We start from the raw sequence: 14,693 nt of genomic DNA, 5'->3' as shown, positions 1-14,693 counted from the left end.
GGCGGCGCGGAGCCGGCAGCGGCGCCATAAAGCGGCCCCGGCCCCGGCCCCGGCCCCGGCGGCGCGCAGAGCCGGCGGGCGGCGCCTCCGCCGAGCAACAGGGCTCGCTCCGGCAGCGCCGCCGCTGCTGGCTGCAGCTGTAAAGCGGGGCACTACGCCGTGTGGTAGACAGCCGCTTCCTCCTCTGGTTTTAGGGTTTTTAATTATTGTTATCGTTATTTTGTTTTGTTTTTTTTTTTTGGGGGGGGGGTTTGGTAAGCGCTGCCACAAAGCGGCACGACAAGTGCAAGATGCGGGCTGCTGGCTGAGCAGCTGCTGGCTGGACGTGTCGGGGAGAAACTGCAAGGAGCGACACTCATCCTCCCATCAGTGGAAACAGGCTCTGTACACGGATTATTTAACGTTGATTTACAAATCTACAGCAAAAGCTGGGCTCGGAAAGCCTAGTGATCACACTCATCCATTCATTCCTTCTCTCTCACACACACAAACACGCTCACGTCTTTCATTTTTTTTTTCCTTTTGGAAAAGACTCTTGCTTGTTGCCTTTCTGCAAATGCCTCGGTGAGAAGCGGTGTCTGTAGCTGTGCAGAATGCCCCCAGCTTAAGCTGCCTCCCTGGCTCATTCTTGGCACTCTTGTTGCACCCGGAAAGAAGGCAGAAAAATAACTCATCAACCTGTGGTGCTGACTGACCTTACACGCCTGCAGGTGTAGATCAGTTGGCACAGCCCCCTCCTCAGGACCACTGGCACCAGATCCTTACACTAGCAAGAGCAGCATTGCTATTTCTCTGCCTACAAACAGTAAGTATAACAGCAATTTAAAGACCTCTTTTTTGCATGACATATAGGTATGATTTTAAAAATAGCATTGTCTCTTAATAGTCCATAGCCACCTTTTATCATATATTAATAGGTACAGCTATAAATGAGGGTTCTGTTTCAAAGGGGTGTGTGCATGTGTATTTTTGTGTGCGTTTGCATGTAGATGTTGCTTCAGTGCACCTGCAGTTGTGTTTGACACACCATATCACAGTGTTTTTGCTTGAGTGAACACTGTACGTGCCCGTATCCAAATCAAATTCAGTGAGATGTTCGTTATGGTTGAAACACAATTCAGTTATAGATTAAAATGTAACATTCTTGCATCTTGTGTTTTTACAAATATATGAAAAGCTCTTTGTATAGACACATTTATTTCAATATTTCATGTAGATACATGTAGGTGTATGTATTATGTATGTACTCAAAGATCTGAATGCATTGTGTATTGCAGTAATTTTATTAGTGTTTATATGTATTGGTGTTTCAGAAGCATGTGTTTGTGTATGGATGCAAGTGCTTATATGGGTGGGGATTTTGTAACTCTGTCTATATATATATGACATACCCACCCACATCCCTACCAACAGAGTGGTTCAAAATCTCTGTGCATGTGATGTGGGTGTGTGTGTAATGTAGAAGTGTGAATAGTGTGGGTAGGGGAAGATTAGAATGCCGTGGTAATAGATGACACAGTTTCATTTGATCAGTGTGACCTTTTAGGAAAACAATCCAATCTTTTCCCTTTTTGTTTTGTTTATTTTTGTGTGTTTGTGCATGTGCCTCAGGTTAAGTGCTTCTTCTGCATGACCATAACCAAAGGGTGACCCATCCACTCCCTTTTGTCCTATGGGGACCTCAGAGCCAGTTTCTCAGTCTTCATCTCCTCCTCCTCCTCCTCCTCCTCTTACCACTGCTGCTGACGCCCTGGGTGCTGCTCCCAGGTTTGAGACGTTGACAGGCTGAAGAAAGGATTTGCAAAGACCTTCTCACTGTGTAAATAGAGTGATGGCTGGAATTAATTTCAACTCCCCACGTAATGATAATAAACAATAATAAGAATTCTAGGCCAAAGCATTACCAGGAACAAATTATGAGGAAAGACACTATTCGCATTTGGTTGTGACGATGAACTAAAAACATCTGTGCAGAGCAGGTACCCTTTGATATGCATGTATTTTTCTTCACGAAGGTGGTCATGAATCTGATCAGATCTGTGGTAGTCACGGGAGATAAATGAAAGCAAAGGGACTTAGTGGATGAAAGGACAAGGCCTCAGCTGTTCCCTGCTCCAATTTTGAGAGTTTCATCTTTTCGTATTAGCAAAACAGTAGTTTGTGTCAAACGTTTTGGACAATAAGAAAATGCAGATCTGTGGTTTTGCAGAACATAGATTCAGCATTATAACTGTATTGCCCTGTGCTGTGTCCAGTGCACTGTCCTCCAAATGCAAATGGCTTTGAACTTCCTATGCTGAAAGTTAAGTTTGCACTGTAAAGAAAAGCTTTCGTATTAAGTGATAAAAAAAAAAAAGAAAGCAGTTGAAAAATGGAGGTTGCAATGGTGAGTGCAGATAGCTCTGGGTGCAACAGCCACATGCCCTATGGATATGCAGTCCAAGCTCGGGCCCGAGAGAGGGAGCGGCTGGCACAGTCAAGAGCTGCAGCAGCTGCAGCCGTAGCAGCAGCAACGGCAGCAGTAGAAGCAGGGGCAACAGGTGGAGGTGGACCGTATCACCACTACCATCAGGAACAGAGTCGAGGTGCATCCTCTTCTCACGGTGGGAATGCATCACGCAGCAGCCTGCCCAACCGCCAGAGTGGTAAGAGATGGAAGAAAGGGAAAAAGAGGAGTCACCACTTGGGAAGTAGGGAGTGTGGGGCCTCCTTCCCCTGTTCTGAGCTGCTGCCTCTGAGTGGTTCTGAAGAGAGAATACTGAAGGACTTGAGTGAGGAGGAAGAGGAGGATGAAGATGAGGATGAAGACGATGAGGAAGAAGGAAAGCTGTACTACGGTGCTGACTATGGGGAGGATGAGTTCTCATATTCAGACCAGCCACCTGATGATGGTGGAGGCCCTGGGGGTTACAGCTCTGTTCGCTACAGTGAGTACGAGTGTTGTGAGCGTGTGGTAATCAACGTGTCAGGACTGCGGTTTGAAACTCAACTCAAGACGTTAGCTCAATTCCCGGAAACGTTGTTGGGTGATCCAGCGAAGCGAGGCAGATACTTTGACCCTCTCAGAAATGAATACTTCTTTGATAGGAACCGGCCAAGCTTTGATGCCATACTCTACTACTACCAGAGTGGTGGTCGGCTGAAGAGGCCAGTCAATGTACCTTTTGACATCTTCAGTGAGGAGGTGAAATTCTACCAACTTGGGGAGGAGGCCATGCTCAAGTTTAGGGAGGATGAAGGGTTTGTCAAAGAGGAAGAGGACAAAGCTTTGCCGGAGAATGAGTTTAAGAGGCAGGTCTGGCTACTGTTTGAGTACCCGGAGAGCTCCAGTCCAGCCAGAGGCATTGCCATTGTTTCTGTCTTGGTCATCTTGATCTCCATCGTCATCTTTTGTCTGGAGACTTTGCCAGAGTTCAGAGACGATAAGGAATTTGTGATGTCCCTGAGCTTAGGGAAGGGGCTTTCCAATGAGTCACTTCACCTGGATGCTGGGGAGCACACCATCTTCAATGACCCTTTTTTCATTGTAGAGACAGTATGCATCATTTGGTTCTCCTTTGAGTTTACAGTGCGCTGCTTTGCATGTCCAAGCAAAGCACACTTCTTCAAGAACATCATGAACATCATAGACATTGTCTCCATCTTGCCTTACTTCATTACTCTGGGCACTGACTTGGCACAGGAGCAGGGCAGTAATGGTCAACAGGCCATGTCTTTTGCCATCCTGAGGATCATCCGTCTGGTCAGGGTGTTTCGCATCTTCAAGCTCTCCAGGCACTCCAAGGGTTTGCAGATCCTGGGTCACACACTCAGGGCCAGCATGAGGGAACTTGGCCTCCTCATTTTTTTTCTTTTCATTGGAGTAATTTTGTTTTCCAGTGCTGTTTACTTCGCAGAAGCTGATGAGCCTGCCACCCATTTTCAAAGCATCCCAGATGCCTTTTGGTGGGCTGTAGTGACCATGACTACAGTTGGTTATGGGGACATGAAACCCATAACTGTGGGTGGGAAAATTGTTGGGTCGCTGTGTGCCATCGCGGGAGTGTTAACCATTGCTTTACCAGTGCCAGTGATTGTCTCCAATTTTAACTATTTCTACCACAGAGAGACTGAGAATGAAGAACAAACGCAGCTGATGCAAAATGCAGTCAGTTGCCCTTACCTCCCAACAAATTTACTGAAGAAATTTAGAAGTGCATCATCTTCATCCACAGAGGATAAATCAGAATATTTGGAGATGGAAGAAGGAGTTAAAGAATCTCTCTGTGTAAAGGAGAAAAAAAGTCAGGACACGGGGAATAGCAGTGAGTCAGAGAAGAAAAACTGTGTAAATTCAAATTCTGTGGAAACTGATGTGTAATTTTGAACGTTTCCAAATATATTTATGCATTAAAGAGTGCAGTGAAAATAATGAAATATGCAAACAGAAGTCCACAGCATACAGTAGTATGCCATTTAATGGTTAAATACAAATAAAAAGCATTGCTAAACTTGTATAACATATCAAGTAAGTGATATAACTTGAGGAAGGGATTGCTAGGTCTGATATAACTTGACTATATTTTTATTAGAATGCAAGTGTTTTGCACATGAGGCTGAAAAATTTATTAAAACCAAGTCAGTTTTAAAGTGGGTGCATGAACTGTCGACATCACTAATAACAGCTCTGTGGTAAAAGTTGGCATTCAGAGGTATTTACTATGTAAGAAGCAATGAAGTTTGGTAGTCATTTATCTATTTATCAGTGCTTTAATAGCAGCTACCATCAATCATTGGATACCATTGTCATTCTTTTTCAAATTTATTGTAAAAAGATACTCTACAGAAGATAGTTCTAAATTTTTTTCTTGAAATCTATAATGCTTGTTTTTAACTGGAAATTTACTTTGAAAAGGCTGCTGAACCTCCAGAAATTGTTTATTTTTATAACTCTCTTTGGAGGCATTGCAGCATTTGTTGTCTAATAATGGAAGAAATGAAGTAAGAGAATCATTTAACCTGGTCTGACTGCAAAGGCAAAATGACTGGAATGCTTTTTTGCACTACTTTATATGCTGGAGATATATTGAAAGAGACTTCATACTGTGAATGTTTACTAATGTAATAGTTCAATGACAATCATTGGAAGAGTGAATTCTGCATCATATTTTATTGTTTTTTGTTTGTTTGTTTTTATTTTTTATTTTTTCCTTTATGTGATGCTGATGGCAAAACAGCTAACATTACATTAATTCCATACTCTTTTAATTATGAATATCTGTGATCTGCAAAAGGATTGTGAAGTAAAATTTTATAATCAAAATTATTTGAAATCACTCTTTTCTATAGACGTTCTCAAGAAATACCAACCTATATCTTATAGCTTACATCTTTTTGCCTGGTTAGTTTAACATTGAGAGGCAATGGTTAGTACATGCACTTTGTCAGTATTGAAGTAATTCAGGGTATGCGAGGAAGGCAAAAATAATAAGATACTCAGTTGTTACAGTTCTGACAATTCAAAATTGCTGACTTCTAATATGTTATTGGTGCTGCATTTTCTCCCTTAATTACAGCTTTCACCCGTGTGCATTTGAAGCAACATTTAAGATCTTAAATAGACATTCTGGGGTTCACAATGAACATGTTGGGTCCCATGTAGTCTTAGGGAAAACATCCCATGATTTCTTTTCCGTAATTCTTAGGCCAGCCATATCTTCCTGTGTCAAAAACTTCCACTGCCCTTTATAGGAGATTAAGTTAGGTAAGGATTATCTGACCTACAGCACATCCAGACTCCAGAATGAAATAAGTCAGATATTACTGTATTTAGCATAAATAATAGATTCAGAACAGATGCTTTTTTTCAGACTCAAAATTGTCTGGGGAAGGCACAATTAAACGGAAGCTGTTTTTGAGGAGGTACTGTGGAACATTCCAAATCATAAAACTTGAACCAAATCGGCATATGCACTTTAAGGGCCGGGACAGCACATTGTGAGAGAAAATAGGGCTTACCAACACTACTGAATTCCAGTAGTTTTGCAATATCCATTTAAAGCTGTGAAGGGGGTTTTGTGGGGAGAGAACTAGTTAGTGACTTGCAGTTCTGAAGCTGAAAAGCAACAATATAAACAGTCCAAATTGGGTACCTGTGACGGTATGCATAATCTATCAGATAAGCTTTGCTTGCTGTATGCAGCATCCAGTGATACAGAACAGAACCAGAGGCACAGGATTTTCCTTAAGCTTTGATTTTTGCTTTCATGGATTTTCTGTGAATCACCTCTTGGAAAACTTTCTCCACTCGTCTTCTATCACTTCAGAAGGAGTAATAAAAAACAAGACACAGAAAAGACTGCATTGTGCTGAGCCCTGATTTGAAACTTGTTTGTAAATGTCTGATTCCTATTTTAAAATCATAGAGCAGGCTTCACTATATTTTTAATGTAAACTGTTAAACAAAGCTCCTTTTTAATATGATAATATTATTTCCAACTATGTTTTGAGTCAAACACCTCAGTAATTTTATGCATAGATGTTTGCCAAAATTAAATACTGCATTTTTTTATAGCTCACCTGGGTAAATGTACTAAATGCTTTTTTTTTTTTTGTACAGAGGCAATATCAGCAATGAGTGTGAGCATTCTATAAAATCCAGCAAAAATCTGTAAATGAGTGTTTCTTTAACAGCTTTTACAGTTATAAGGTAAGGGGCATAAAGGTTCCCTTGTAAGCTAGTTTGCCAGTAGTTCTGCATAGTACCAGCAACCATATAATACCAAGAGTGGACCATAGCAAGAATGTAAAAATAAAAGAAATAACTAGGCAAATAAAATACACAGAGAAAATAAGTAGTATGGTTTTGCAGTATTAACTGGTTGAAAGGGAAGGTGGATTATAAGAGAGGGAATTTTTGATGTCTAATGGAAATAAAGAAGAAAGCTCTTTGAATAATTGTTTGAGAATGTTCACACATTGGACATGGAGCTCCACATGAGGTATCTGCTTAAGTAGTTACCCAGCTTATCGAATAAGTCCTGCAGGTGTTCTGCTTCCAGTACAAAATCTTTTAATTTAAAGCAAGCACGGTGATGTCTACATTATGCTGTGACCGTAGCAATACCTTACTCCTTGAAAGAGAAGTTCTTCCTGGAGGACCTCATTGCAGAGCAAAATTCTGGGTGTGTCAGCACTGCATACTGCGGTACTGTGGACACACATCCTAAGGTAATAGTGGAGCCTGCTCTGCCTCCTGCAACGTATAAGCCTTTGTACTTGTAACTGTCATTATAAATAAGAACTAGTATAGCTTAATGCTAGATTGTACTACCAGTTTGGTAGACCATTCTGAATCACAGAAATGCACGGAATTGAGCATTTTGGAATGGAAGCAAATACCTTCACTTGGGCTAGCTTTTAATTTGATTATTCATCTACCCATCAGTCCAGGCAGTTGCAAGTCATCTTTTAAATGCCAAAGTCCTACCCCTAACATGCTAAAACCCAAAGATCCCAAGTGCTTAGCAAGAGACTGAAATTTCCCTTAAGTATCACTTAGGTTGAAATTGTGTGCTACAGAAACACTGTATTTGAGCCGTTATGGCTCCAAATTACTACTACTGCTCCTCTCAGAGTTTTTTTATCCAGTGTGACTGGATACAACTATCAGAAAAATAATTTTGTAATCACTTGGGCTTTTACATATTAAATTATAACGGTGAAATGCATTCCTGGTGTAACTGACGTGAATGGGAGTTACACTAGGGAATGTTTTAGTTCTAGTAATGTAGTTCAAATTATTTCACATTGACATACATTTCAGCTAAAAATAATGCAAAATGAGGTATTTTGATATTTCCTGTTCACTTGCAGTGGGAAAAAAAATTTGAGAAGCTCCATCTGAATTCATGAAATCACAGCAGATTCCAATCAGATTTCAAATATAGGTTCATAGTTAAATGTCTACTGGCCCTTATTTAAAGAAATTCATAAATCTTTTTATAGCAGTCTTAAGTGCCAAGGCCAGGCACGGAAGGACAGTGTTTGCCAGCTGAAGAATTGGATTTAACGCATGACTTCGGACATGCGTATCTTTTTCTTTATTATAGTCATCAAGTTCTATGATGCTTCTTTGATTACTTGAAAATTTCAGCCTGGATGCTGAAATTTATATTGAAAAAAGTGTTATGTCACCCTGCTAGGCAGTTCCTGGCTAAGTGTCTGGTTAAGCTTTCTTAGACTGATTCCACAAGAGGCCAATTCCATTTGATGGACCGTGTAGGCTTTTTTTTTTTTTTTTTTTTTTTTTTTTTGTATTTGAAGGAAAATTCTCCTGCATTGTTTTATTGTGCACTGTCCATTTCTGTGACATCTAAATAGTGTGAAATCATTCTGGGATCTCAAGGGAGTGAAAGAACCCACTGCTGCCATGATTACATCTAATTCACGACAACGATGTTCCTGGCGTCTAGGGATACTAATGGCTGTTACGAATTTCTTGTGGTCACGAGACTTAAGTGTGGTTTCAGTCAGAAAAACTATTGAACTAGCTTTGGAACATGAAAATGTTTGTTTTGCATAATACTGGTGTTCAAAGATTTGTGATCAGGTCATAATCTTGAATGAAAAATTATCTTGTTACTGGTGACATGGAAAGTTCCTGTCAAGTATGCTTTCAGGAGTTGAAAGTCATTTGACCTGGGACATGAGAAATCAGCGTTAAGCTGCCCAAGACTATGAAATACTTACTTTTTGTATTTGGTTAAATATAGGATAAATGCACTGTGGAGTTGAAGGAAGAAAAATGTCAGAAAGTCTATTCTGTGTGTAACTAGTTTGTGAAAGTATTTCCTTCACAGCATTGAAATAGGAAATGTGTCTTTATGGCGATCCCAGACTTGTAAAACTAATTCTGAGTGTAAATGACTTTTTAACATAAGCTTTACAGAGGTAATTGATAGTCCTCAAATTAAATATGAACTATTCATGGTGCTTTAGACTATGTAACTAGCTTCCTCTATCTATTTCTTACTGGTTCCTTATCACTTCTCCTTTCATTTTGTCCAGTTATAAATACAGGCCTATTTTTTTTTAATTAATTGGCGTAAGACAAAAACAATAACGAAAGCAAAGATTTTACAAAAAAATCTATTATACCCAGCATATAAATTACATATTCTTACTGTCATAAAATAAACCTAAATGATAGCCTGTAACATCTGTAGATGTCAGACAGGGTATGCATTTTCCTGTTGCTATAACTGAGTGGTCAAATATTTCTGATTTTGCAACAAATAAGATCTAGTTTATTGACTTACCATATTTGTGTACCTCTGTTTGAAACAACTGCTTCTAGAAAAGTTGAGATTCTTTTTTTGAAAAGAATTCATTTCCACAGAGATCATCTAATGTGGAAAAAACTGTTGACATATTAATTCTGGGTTAAAGCACATAAATGTTTTGTGCCTGGTAACCAGGTACAAACATTAAACTTTACATATTGCAACCATGCTTTCTGTGTATTCAGAACTCTGATGATATTAATTCTGAAAGAAAAGTCATTAAAGTATTATGTACTGAGATGGTTGAATTAATTATTATTTTTAATTATTTTCTGTAAAATTATAATGTACCTTGAGACCTTTTTCTGCAACAGGTTCTTTGGAAAATAAATACATAAGTGTATAAGAAGTAAAGAAGAGAAATCTTAAGTTACATGTCAAAATCTGATAAAACATTCTAATAGAGGGAAAGAAGGTAAGTAAAAACTTTATTTTTTTAATTTTTACTCACTTCTGCATGTGCGGTACTTCAGTTGAAAAAAAATCGGGCAATTTGATTAAATCTGCAGCTGCAAGTGAGGTTCTTCGTGCATTATGTCTATTCAAGGTACTCAGATCTCAGGAACTTTATCAGCTGCCAATAGGGGTTCAGCTGATGCTAGTACATCATGCAACTGGGAAGATACTCGTTGTGCCAGGTAGGACCAACTGGGGCAGAGAGGATATTGTGAAGTTTTTAGCCTATCATCTGGTAGATCTGTGCTCCTACCACAATTATCCTGAGTGCCAAACAGTTTTTTGATTATTTGTTCTGAATGCCTTGTGACCGTTTTAGATAGGGAGGTCCTAAACCTTCCAGTCTAGCTAGCTAGCTCCTAAGCTACAGAGGGATTCAGGTCCACGCTCGTGAAATGTACTTTCAGACACCTGACTTCCATTCATTTCATTAGGAATTAGGTTGCAAAATGAAGCTGGGACCAAGCGATTTGCTTAAGGTCAAAATGAAGACTGTGGTGGAGCAGGTGTTACAAGTGTTTCCCAAGTGTAACAGTGGTTCCCCAAGGAGTGTAGGAAGTGACAGCACATATTGAAGATAGATTTAGGTCTCTCTTTGTTTTCAATCCTGTTTGAAGTTTCATGGGGTATTGAGACGAGAAGAAGAATGAATAGATTCAGTAGCGTAGGTCAAAGGAGTCTTTTAGATACTTTTTTTCTTCTGTCACAGTAAACTTACTTTTTATTTAGCCAAAGAACTAACCATTTCAGTGGAAGAACATACATTTACTCTGAATTAACCATTCTGGATGTGAACATTAGCTGAGAATGAAGAAAATCAAATCAGAGATATTCGCTATCACTCTTGTGATTCTAACTTGCCTTAAATATGCTGGATTTGAGTCTAATGCTTTTGCACTGAAGTCATATAATACTTCTTGTGTCAATAACAGATAATACTCTACCTAATAATGCAGTACATGGCAATGGAGAAGACAACTGCTTTTGCTTGTATGTATTTATACTTATTGGATTGTGATGCAGATCTATGCTGTAGAGAAGGGATGCTCCAGAGTGCTTCACTGTGTGTGTATCTTCATTGATAGGTGACCAACACCCCACAATATGCTTTGGAAAGAAATCCAAGCACATGTGTGGAGAGGCATGGTTTCCCTTTCTTCTCTGCCTTGTACAATCGAGGGAAAATGCTTGCTCAATACACTGCTATATCCTTGCCCTGCTCTGTAGCCTCAACCGTATGTCTCACTTCTGTTCTATTTAAGTCTTTGAAGATTTGATTTCAGTCAGAGTCATCTGCCCTTAGTGTGGTGCATCCACCATATGAATGAACTTTAATTTCTGCCTTTTGTTGTCTCCCTATTGGTACAGCGTTGTAATGAATTCAGGGTGTCATTCAGTGACAGTTTCTTCTTGCACAGTGGAGCCTGAATAGAGAAAACTGCAGAGGGCTGTTGATGTGAAATAAAGGTACCTTTTGTTTTTCCATCCAAATACAATAAGATATATTTGCATTACAACAAGTTACACATTCCACAGACTGTACTCGTCAGGGTATATAAATTCTGTTTCCTTAATGGGTGTGCTCTTTCAAAGTGCCTTCAATTTGCCCTGAATTCGTTTGGAATTTAAGACACTGAATATTTTTCAGGTCTCAAGCATGAGGAAAGTTGATATGTTTTGCGTTGAAAAGGGCAAGGATTGTAAGGCAGAAATCTATCATATCTTTCAAGTTAAAGGTGGCTAAGGGATAGTAGCTCCTCTGTTAATTATTAAACATGAGCTGCATATACACTATGAAAAATATTCTTTGATCACAAGTAAGGGGTAGAAAAGATTTTTGATTGCCTGTTTAAAAAGCATCATCATATTTTATTGTAGCAAACAGATTTTCAGTAAAATAATGTTTATCTCACTGCAGAGAGTATGCTACAGGTATTATATAACAATTTATAGTTCAGGATATAGTTCTACATCCATATATTTCTGTTATTTATAAGCACTGTTGTGATTTGGGACTTACAGATTGCAAAATTAAAGACAAAAATGCTACAAGGGTTTCAGTAAAAGAGATTTTATTCTTCTGAATAATTTCTAGATGATGTTATTTTGGTGCCATTTAATTTGTGAACATCTGCTCTAATAAGTGATATGCTGATTCAATAGGTTAGAAGGCAAATGTGTTTTCTCTGTCTAGGAAAATATTTTCTTGTTGCTCATAGCTTAATGGAGGATCAACGTTTTTCCTAGCTTTGAAATATGGTGAAAATGGGAAAAGACACTAGTAAGTAGAAGTAATACTGAATTGTTGCTCCTTTACCTATCTTACAAGAAAATATTTCTAGTCTTGTTTAGTGATACTGGTGAAGTGAATTCTTAAGTGAAATGGTGTCTCTCTGAACAGGATTTGCTTTTAAATAGATGCAAAAAAAAAAAAAAAGCATTTTAAATTGTCTAGTTCAGGGCACACAGAAATTAGGATGTTCAGATCACTAGCTCTTTTTGAAAATTTCTATTCTGATGACTCTACTGATTTTGTTTCTTGGGAGGAAAGAACAAGACATATTTCAACATTTTTGATTTCTGCGGCTTTTAGTAGTTTTGAACTACGTCTAAGGGAGGTGACCAGAGAATCCACAATGTTTTTAAGCATGCTCTTGGTTGTACTGGCACATGAAACAATATAGTGACTTAAAAGGTTTGCCTTATGCATGCTTTAATGTGTGCTAGATTGTAGCATTGTCCAAAGAAATACTTCTAATATTTTTGACCTCCGCTCTATGTATGAAAAGCTTCCCTTTTCATATATAAGATATCAGACTTACACTGAAAATGCACGTAACATGAACAGCAAGTTGAGGTGGCAAAAAGTACTAGGGAGCAGTGAGGAGTGGCTTTTCCCTAGGGGGCAGGGAGCCAGGAACTGGGTGTGATCACACAGCTGCAGGGCAGGGGCCTCTCCAGCTGGGCTCCAAGTGAGGTAGCAGGGCAGGACTGTCAGGGGCACACAGGGGCAGCCCACGGCTTGGAACATCGCCACGGTTGTGGTGACAAGGCACAACCTTGTCTAAGGTCAAGCCAAGAAGTCAGTCTGCAGGTTGGATTGATTTTTGTCTCGTAAACATTGAGTCTTATTTCTTCTGCATTTCCTTTCTTCTACTTAGCTACCTTTGCTGATGCTGGTATGTCTATGATTATTCTCCTAGCCCATGCTGCTGTTTGTTTTGTGGAGAGAAATTACTTGTCCAGAACCTCTTCAAAGGCAAAACTGGTTTTGAGCTGTGGAATGGTGGGGTCCCAAAGATGCTATTGTTTGTTATTGGAAAGTTGGGAAATAATTAAGGATGCTCTGATTTGGAATGACCTCTAGAAAGGTGTTACAGAGTTTTAGGTAGTATTTTTATAACTTTTGACTGAGATAACTAGTGGTTTTCTGTGCTTCATAAAAAATGCCAGGATTATCTTCATTTTGTTTTCCAAGGGTGGGAGGTGACCTATGCAGCTTGTATGTCATTTCTGCAGGTAGAATATGACTAGCTGTTGAAAAGGAGATTGAACCCAAAAGTTTAGCTTTCTGTGAACTCACAGCATCTGGCACGGTGCTGTGAGTGTTCTCTGGATCCTTTCTCTGTGAGGAGCACTTAGTTTATGTGGCTTTCTAGGATAAATGAGTCCAAGAGGGTTCAGAAACTAAGTGCAGAATTTGTGCAGAATGACAGAAAAGTTCACAAATTCAGTATGCTGTGAGAGAAGTTGATTTTTTTAATTATTTTCCAGTAACAACTTAAAAATTAATACTTTAATTAGAGAGATTCACAGCTGCCTTCAGAGGTAGATTCATATTATGCTCTCTCCAGTGTTCGAAATACAATATTTTGAGTACTTCCTGATGTACAACATGAAGGATTAGCATCCTTTTCTCATTTGGAACCTTTTTTTGTTTGTTTATATAAGTAGGCAGTTTATGTCCTGTAACTTCATGCTGTTAAGGCAGTGCTGTAGCGGTTTGTCAGTGGTACTCAGTCCTTGGAGGAAGGGAGGGCTACAGAAGAAGTCCCACTGGAAGTGAATTGGAGGAGCTGCCTGGTGACTGCATTTGCACCTTGTTCCTTCAGCAGAAGCAACTGCTCAGCTCAAACAGGATAAAAAAAAAGTGTCATTGCATTGCTCTGAACCTGTGTACCTTCTGCTCACACACTGTGAGAAGAAATGCTGAGGGTAGATCTTTTGAGCTGATACAGCTAGTATTAGATACTAAACCTTTTCACATTGATAATATTTCATACACTTGGGGAAAATAGGTTTAAATCCCAGGATTGCGGAGAACTTGTCAGGAATTACTTTGCATCTGCAGTGACCCTTGATGCTTCAGATTGTGGAGATACTTTGCTTTTTCTTTCTGAAAGCTCAGATACCTTTTTTCAGATAGATTCACAGATAGTGGTCTGAGGTAATACTTGCCTGAAATCACCTAAGGTGGATCATGTTTCTGTTTTACTAGATGTTATTACCCAAATAGACTTGTACAAACACATTCAGAATTTTGTTTTCCTCACCCATACAAACATGCATGCTCTCTGTGCTAAGAGGAAAACCAACCAAACAAACAAAAAAACCACTAAATTATTTATCACTATTTATAGGATAATTTATATGGTTAAATGTAGCTCCATATATAATATATATACATTCTTATGCAGAAATGAGCATCAAGCAGGGCGTTACATTCTGCAGGATTAAGAACCTTATTTACAAAGATAGGAAGATCTGCATCATTTTGCAGAACCTGATCCCCAAAAGTCTGAACCAAACTGGTTCATGGAGGAATATGTTTTGGAGATTGGCCTAATTTCTTTTCATACCACTGACTTTAATATTGGGTCATATAAAAGTAGCGTTTATTTTTTGAGAGAGGGA

General features: G+C 39.1%; 1 protein-coding gene across 1 annotated transcript; it reads left to right on the top strand.

Annotated features, from left to right (window-relative positions):
- Positions 1-44: 44 nt before the first annotated feature.
- KCNA4 (potassium voltage-gated channel subfamily A member 4) lies at positions 45-11,235 on the top strand. Its single transcript, XM_068685022.1, has 2 exons — positions 45-805; positions 1,612-11,235. Exon 2 carries the CDS (start codon positions 2,372-2,374, stop codon positions 4,358-4,360), a length of 1,989 nt encoding a protein of 662 aa, XP_068541123.1. The 5' UTR covers positions 45-805; positions 1,612-2,371; the 3' UTR covers positions 4,361-11,235.
- The last annotated feature ends 3,458 nt before the right edge of the window (positions 11,236-14,693 follow it).

This window comes from Anas acuta, chromosome 5 (genome assembly GCF_963932015.1).
Source record: "Anas acuta chromosome 5, bAnaAcu1.1, whole genome shotgun sequence".
Classification (NCBI taxonomy): domain Eukaryota; kingdom Metazoa; phylum Chordata; class Aves; order Anseriformes; family Anatidae; genus Anas; species Anas acuta.
Note: the sequence above shows the minus strand (reverse complement) of the source record. Positions and strands in the feature narration are given on the sequence as shown.

Excerpts from the sequence above, each read along its gene's own strand:
- KCNA4 (XM_068685022.1), top strand. The coding sequence starts at position 2,372 with ATGGAGGTTGCAATGGTGAGTGCAGATAGCTCTGGGTGCAACAGCCAC.